Source organism: Micromys minutus (assembly GCF_963924665.1).
Source record: "Micromys minutus genome assembly, chromosome: 15".
In the NCBI taxonomy this organism is placed as follows: domain Eukaryota; kingdom Metazoa; phylum Chordata; class Mammalia; order Rodentia; family Muridae; genus Micromys; species Micromys minutus.
Window position 1 is genome coordinate 6,889,014 of NC_137984.1, and position 8,019 is coordinate 6,897,032.

The 8,019-nt window shown below is 45.2% G+C and overlaps 1 protein-coding gene across 1 annotated transcript in view; it reads right to left on the reverse strand.

Moving 5' to 3' along the window:
• TRMT11 (tRNA methyltransferase 11 homolog) overlaps nt 1-7,665 on the reverse strand; it is a 43,969-nt gene extending 36,304 nt beyond the window's left edge. Inside the window, exons 1-3 of the mRNA XM_080929527.1 lie at nt 7,565-7,665; nt 5,306-5,371; nt 1,891-1,964 (exon numbers count right to left, since the gene is read on the reverse strand). Coding sequence (XP_080785653.1) covers nt 1,891-1,964; nt 5,306-5,371; nt 7,565-7,636 — 212 coding nt within the window. The 5' untranslated portion in view covers nt 7,637-7,665. The remainder of the gene's footprint in view (nt 1-1,890; nt 1,965-5,305; nt 5,372-7,564) is intronic.
• Nucleotides 7,666-8,019: the final 354 nt, after the last annotated feature.

The following is an 8,019-nucleotide window of genomic DNA, read 5'->3' on the forward strand; positions in this document are numbered from 1 at the left end:
TTTATGCTAGGTACAATAAAACGGTCATCGCCTATGCTTCCTAATCTATTTGTGAGAAGTATGCATACTGGAAACAAACAACAGTATAACCCAGACCACACAAAGGAGTTGAACCTTACATGGAAGGGGAAATTCAATGCTAAGTCAAGGTATTTCCATCTTTTCATCTCACACACACACACACAAGAGTAGGAATATCTGTGCGTGTTTGAGGGGACTCGGAACTGCCCCAGGGTCCCGTGTCTGCTAATTACACTATCACTGAGCTATAGCTCATGCCCTTATTAGTATGTACATATGCAATAAGACCACGTGTAGTTTTAAGGACAGCTGCATTTTTTCTTGTGTTTTCCCTATTATAAAGGGAGGGGGAGTGCAAATAGAAACCCTACTATTACTGCTTAGCTATTATTGGGTAAAACTTATTAAGTTTCTCAAAATGTTGGGCTCTATCTAACAAGTGAGATACAGGGCTTGCTACACGTCTGGCATTTAGTGCTATGTACAGAACACGCGGTACTGAAGCAGCCGGAGCGCTCTGCGGGTGGGAGGACCTGCAGCTCCTGCAGAGAAACCCGGTTTGCTTCCCAGTGCCCACCTCAGACCTGTACATTCCATGGGATCAGGTGTCTTCTGGCCTCTAAAGGCATCTGCACACATGCTGATATCCAGGCACACAGATACACGTATCAAATAAAAATGTCTCTAAAATCCATACTAAAACTATTTTAAATTAATCTTAAGCCTAACTCAACCTATTTTTAAGCCTACCGAAAATTCGGAATGGCGTTTACGTATGTCCTTGAGAGCCTATTTTAATAATCTGTAGGTAGCAAAACCTGTCTTTGAAAGTGAATCCATCTTCTACTAAACGGAGAGCAAGTAATGCTCCTGTCGGTAGCAGCACCCTCAGGAAAGGAAAGACAGCCAAACACAAACCCTCATAGGCTTTACAGATTTATAGAATTATTCATTTTCTACTTATCAAACATATGCAAAAAGACATGAGCATAAACCTGTGGGTTCTGAGTATGTGGGCAGCTGTCCTAAGCCTAGCATCCATTACTTCTGGAACTGAAGTTCCCTAACCAGCCACGGACTTTAACATGAGGACCGCAGAAGACTGCACACCGAAGGAGCCGCCTCATGTCTTCTGTTGTTTCCATGTTCTCGTCATTACTGGTAAATACTTACAAGTTCATAGACACGCTGTGGTTTAAGGAATTAGATTTATAACTGAGCATACGTCTCAACAGGGGGAAAAAAAGCAAGTAATGGTCAATCAAAATAAAAATTATAGAAAAGAAAAATCAGAGAAATGATAAAAGTCTAGAAACAAGAAGAAGCAACAATTTATTCGAAAGTGTACTTGTTATGACTTCATTTCCCTAACATATATTTCATGACAGTTTGTTACCTTAAATGAACTACTCTCCTCAGAGATGGCTCAGTGGTTAGAGCTCTGACTGCTCTTCCCAAGGTCCTGAGTTCAATTCCCAGCAACCACACGGTGGCTCACAACCATCTGTGACAGGCTCCAATGCCCTCTTCTGGTGTGTCTGACAGCTACAGTGTACTCACATTCATAAAATAATCTTTAAAAAAGATTCACTGATCTGATCATTCAACTTAAAATCCAGAACGAGAAGAGCAGCTTTAAATTTTCGGTGACTTGGTCACTGTGAGAGTGGCACTCAGTCTGTGTAAGAGTGTGTCACTCCGCACTAGCCTCCTGATAGTGTTGGACTCTTGTGACCTCTGTCTGCTTCAGAAGGTAACTAAATCTGTGAAACCAAGCTGGTTCCCCTCTGCTACGTTCCACAGCAAGAACACGACCCCAGTGGCCATGAGGCCTCATGCCTGCACACCCACACAATGAGGTTCGCTTACTTGGCGCACACAGTCCGCTTCATTAAGTTTCTTGCAATATCTTCAGAGGGAATGTTAAGAATCCAAAATGGAGACTGAGAGAAGAAAACAGGGATGCAAATTAGTGCTGCAACAGGCCTGAGACACTCTGATTCGGGGTCGACAGGAGAGATCCCTTTTCACCATGTAAAACAGGCAAATCTGATCTCCGTTCAAAATAAAACCATTCCGATAATAAAAAGGTAAGTTATTTTGGCAGATAAGTCATTGGGATAATACTCTAACATGTAAAAGCACTTTTATAAACCACTCCATAAATGAAAATATCAGTAAAATACACTTTAAAGTTACTTTTTCTTCAAACTGGTTTTCATACTGGCCTCATACTCTACGTGTCAAGACCTTCCCCCTTCCCAAGTGTGGACACTATGGACCTGTGCACAACAATGTAGTTCGGGTGTTCCCTTCATTTGCACTGATAAAGTTAGACTAGGAAACCAACAGATATACTGAGTGTGTTGCTGGACTTCTGTGACTCAACAGTCCTTTCAGTATCTAAGTAACACTGTGACTCATTTTTTAAATTACTAAATCTCTCCTTCCCCTCTCCCTCCGGCTTCTCTACATGGTTTCGGTTACTTGACACACTTAGATGAGGAACTTCGTCATTCAGATTGGCCCGGACGCAAGTCTGCTGGACATTTTCTTGATAAATGATTGACAAGAAAGGACCCTGCCCACTGGGAGCTGTGCCATCCCCCGGCAGAGGTCCCGGGCATGTTAGGAAACTGAGGAAGCCAGTAAGTAGCACTCCTCCATGATGTCTACTTAAGTTCCTGCCTGACTCGCCGCCATCACTGACCGGGATCAGCCTGTGTAAGCCAAATAAACCCTTTCCGCTACAGTTTTTGGTCATGATGGTTATCACCATAAGAGAATACGCCGCACTAAGCTGCCCAGGTGAGGCTCCTCTTCCTGTCGTAACTTCCCAAGTGACAGAACAACAGGGGTGTGCTACCATGACCAACCTAGTCTCTTATCTTGTAGACAGCTGTGGCACAAGGTGTCCTGTGAAGTAACGATGATGCAAAGCCATGGTGTAGATTACTGTTATTAACTTGAATTATTTTATCATTTTATGTAATGTAAAAAGCAAAATTTTCTCAGTTTTAGCACCTAATAAACAGGCTGGAAAGCTCCACGGAAAGAGCTTCTTGCCAGAGCATGGCCAAGCACAGCAGTGTCCTTCTCAGCTCAACAAGCTCACACATTAGAGCCATTCCCTCCCACCCCCATCCCGTCCTTCCTGTCCGTGCCTGAGTCACTCTGGAACAAAGGCCAGTAACAGACAACTTCAACTGAAGGTCTCTCGTCTTGTGAAAGAAAAAGATGAGATTGTCATGTTCAATCTTTCTTCTTCCAACACTGATACCACACTACAGGGACATTCGAAATGACTCAAAGATGCCATCTTAGCTTTGGAGAATTGTGAATACAGGGCTGGAGAGGCGGCTCAGCCATTGAAGACACGCACCCTACAACCAAGAATTGTGGCTACTATGTATGGTCTACATATGGCCTCTATATGGTCACTGTATGGTCTACACATGGTCATACAGAGATATGGTCTGATACGAACTCCTACCTTAACTTCCTCACATGGTCTGAGAGCACACTCCCAGGGACTTCACACTGCTGGGTGGTACCCATCATCGATGTTACCATGGTGACAGAGGAGTATCAAGTGACTGACATTTCTCACCTTTTGTTTCTTAAAAACTTCTCTTTTCAGCCAGGCTATGGTATGGTAGCTCACACCTTTAATCCCTGAACTTGGAGGCAGAGGCAGGTTCATCTTTGTGAGTTCAAGGCCAGCCTGGTCTATAGAGTAAATTCCATCATTCAGACAGAAACCATGTCTCAAAAACCAAACAAACAAATAAACAAAAAAATTCTTGATTTTAAGATGTTTGGGTTTTTTAATCACTTATAATATTTAATATTATACCTGTTTTCTTTTTTCTTTTCTTTGTGGTTGGGGGAGAGAGAGGGTCACTCTACATCCTTGGGTATCCTGAAACTCACTATGTAGACTAGGCTAGCCTCAAGCTCAGAGACGCTTCAGCATTTGCCTCCTAGATGCTAAGATTAAAGGCATATGCCACCATGCCTGGCTCCTGGTATATGTCTAAGTGAGAAAATGATGTAAATCTTATTTTTTATGAAGCTATAAATGAAGATATCATGTCCTATCTCTTGATTACGTCTTTAGGTTTGCTTACCCGAAACCCTTACCTTATTACTGCTTAAAAATTCAAGTGTTTCCGCTGTGTCTGTATGTATATTATGTGATCACATATATAGTCCCATCATTCAGCATAATTTGGATTTAGAAATCTAGCTATTAAACTTTTACTCTAACAGATACTCAAAAATTTGGACTAGCTCTTTTTATCCAATCTCTAATAATAACAAGTACTGAAGTCCTGATGTCCTTAGTATCTAAAATGTCCTAGAGTACAATGAGCAGGGATTCAAAGTTAATTAAATGATACTGTGTTTTACTAACTGAAAAGGGGGTTATTATTACAGAAACTCTTCTGAAGTCCCACTTCTAACCATTCAGATATAGGTAAGGCAGTTGGAACACCAACAGCTGGAGATACAGAGGAATCAGTCTACTTGAACATATGTTCCTTTTAGTTATCTTAAATACATGTTCCTTCATCTGTAACCTCCACCCCCTTAGGCCGAACAGTGCCTTTAATTACTTAACTAGGCATAGGAACCTTTACATGTCACATGTAAATGTTGTACTGCAGATCCAGAGCGTGATTTAGTTTTGATGTAGTCCACAAGTTTCTTGGTTAACTGTCCTAACCTGCTAGTCCTCTCTCCTGAGGACAGCTGCCCTACCTGTTTCTCTGCTTCATCTACAAGGCGCTAACAATGAGCATTCTTGGCTCCAAGACCTTAGAAAGCACATATGGCCCCTGTATGTCCAACTGTGAGGCTTGGCGGGCAGGGGGAACTGCAAGCAAGAACTCAGGAAAGGAGCTGTGTTCAGAGACAGCATGGCTGATGAGAACTGCAGTCCTGCCTTGGGCTAGCTTTAGCACCCTGCCCGTCTGTGTGGAAACTACCAACTGCGCTAATAGATAAAGACACTTGCCCCCATGCAAAAGCATCTCAGGCCTGGAGAGATGCTTCCAGCATCTTGCTATAACCACATCTCTGATGTATAGTGGGGCATATTTCAGCCTCGCTGAAATTTATTTATTTATGACTTCCTTTGTTCTGCAAAACCAGAAAAACTGTTGCATTAGAACACAGAATTTAGGGTGTTCCCAGGCCACCATCATTCAAAATGGCTCCAAAATAAACTACCTCCTATTCCCTTAAAAAAAAGAAAGAAACGAAAAAAAAAACAACTTACCTTTCCGTAAGTTTCCTGACTGTTAGTGAACTGGCCTCCAAATAGTAACAGCAAAGACTTTATTTCCTGTATTGAAAACATAGAGAAAATATACTTTATTATGGTTTGGGGCAGAAATGTCCCCCAAGGGCTCATGTTTTTCAGGTCACTGCTTAGCTTGAAGTACTGCTTTGAACACTGGAGAGCATTTAGCAGGCCTTGGCTAAGTCCATCACTGAGAGGCAGGCTTTGAGAATTATTCCCACATGATCCCAACCGGCTCTGGCTTTCTCGGTACGTGCCACGTGAACACGCAGCTTCCTCATGGCCCTGCCTCAGACCACGCCGCTCCACGCCTCCAACTGTGTTCTGAAGTCGTGAGTGGAAGCAAAGCTCTGCTCCACTGGATTCCTTCTGACAAGTGACTCGTGTGCTAAGAAAAGCAGGTCTAATGACAGGAGTAAGAGAGTAGGCGGATATGGACTCTGCACATACAGGTGTCAGCATCGGGCAATTGCGGTACAGTCCTAACCATGGCTAGCAATCTCTGAGAAGTTTTATACATGACATACAAAAGAATTTCATCAGAAACTGTTCTGTCCTGCTTTTGGGGGGGGGGGTGAAAAATTTTACACATGCTACAGATCAGTAAATAAAATAATCAACTAATAAAAATAAATTATTAAACATGATTTGAAGATGTTTGGAGAAGAAATAATTAGCTAGGGAGCGTAACTGTGAGTCCCACACATGTACACACATGGTCATATAGTAATAAAACTACGAAGGGCTAACACGGTCCTCTTTGTTTGTGAGACTGTAAATATAACCAACTCGGCCTAGAAGTTTTTCTTGGGGGGGGGGTATTTTATTTATTTACATTTCAGATGCTACCCCCTTTCACAGTTTCCCCTCCGGAAACCCCCTTTCCCATCCTCCCTCCCCCTGCCTCTATAAGGGTGCTCCCCCACCCACCCACCCACTCACCCACCCACTTCCACCTCCCTGCCCTGGCATTTCCCTACACTGGGGCATCAAGCATCCGCAGGGCCAAAGGCCACTTCTCCCATTGATGCCCAACAATCCCATCCTCTGCTACATGTGCAGCTGGGGCCACGGGTCCCTCCATGTGTGCTCTTTGGTTGGTGTTTTAGTCCCTGGGAGTTCTGGGGGGTCTGGTTGGTTGATATCGTTTTTCCTATGGGGTTGTGTAGAGATCTGCACAGTACAATCAAGATGGAAACACCTGAAGCTCCGCCCTCTCCCTTAGGCCTGCTTAGGCGCTGGGGTTACAAATGGCTGTGGGCAGTATCCCGAAGTTGAAGAAGTCGCATGCTTTCCAGGTTTTCTTAGGCAGAGCACTGACAAATGCCTATCATAATCTATATATGCTCCCATCCCTGCACCCACACTCTATCCTACCCTCTTAGTGTTCACAGTCGATTAGTTTCCTAATTGTTTAATATTCCAACAGATTCTTATTAACGCCAGTCTTACTGCTCAAGTCTGTCCTTCATTTTACTTTCTATTAAAGGCTATCTAATTCTGCCTCTTTTAAACTGTTTAATTCCTCTTCCAAGTTATAGTCCTCAAGGCTGTTTTCTCTGGCTCATATTCCTAACTTCTTCCTTTTTTTCCACTCTGCTACATAACTGGTGACCAGTAATGGACAACAGTTTACACTTCTAATGTTCTTTTTTTCCTTGGCCCAGCTAACTAATACTGTAGCTCATGTCATTCCCACCTTGAAAGGCAACATCCCCACTCATCAATGGACAAAGAATCCCCTCTTAAAGGCTCCCACTAATTGCTCTTCACTGCACTTCACGAAGTGGACTATGCTCTGGGGTCTGCTAGTCCTGAGCCTGAGTAAACACTCCGCTCTTTAAGGGCAGAGCTGTCTGTCAGTCGGCGCCCCCTCGGCGTGCGGTGCACGCGACTTCGAGCGCACGCGCTCTAGAAAATGTTTCTCGAGTAAATAAAAACAGCTTTTCCCAACTTCGTCAAGTGCCACCCCGAGCCTTCCATCGTGCCTGAACCTTCTCACAGTCCACCGAGCGCCCCCACGGACGTCTCCGTCCTGAGTCGGGCCAGGGTCAGCAGGTTTACTGCGGCGCCAGGCGCACGTGCCGAGGGCCGAATGGCAAGGTTCGGTTCTGGCGAAAGGCTGCTGGGGACTCACCCCCGCCCCAACCCGGGCGCGCGCAGCCGCTCCCAGAGACCGCCGAAGCGGGCGCCGGGAGTGCGAGCCTGTGCGCCCGGCACCCCAGGAAGGCTCACCGGCAGGCGGAACTCCAGGTGCTCCTGTGCCATGAGCAGCAGATACCGATTCAAGGAGCCCGGCAGCGCCATTGCGGCTACTACCTTGCGCCTGCGCGGCCTCCACGGGCCCGCCCCCTCCTCCTCCCAGGAGCCAAGTTTCCGCAGAGCCTCAGCCCGGAGCCGGAAACGGAAGCTCGACCGGGAACGCTGGCAGGTGGCACCTTCTAGGCAGGGCGTGAAGGGGCAGAGCAGGGTTCTAAGGTTCACAAAGCCTGTGGCTACCCTGGCACGCTCTCTTGTGAGAGATGAACTGTTTTAGGGGACAGACTGCGGCGATCCCCCGCAGTTCCCCAGTGATAATCCACTTGGAGTGTTCTTCCGACTTCTCCCTCAGCTCTTCAACTCAAAACGGGACCAAAACTTCACTGTAGACTCCTAATTGTTCAAGATTCTAGGCCTCACTTGGCTCAAAC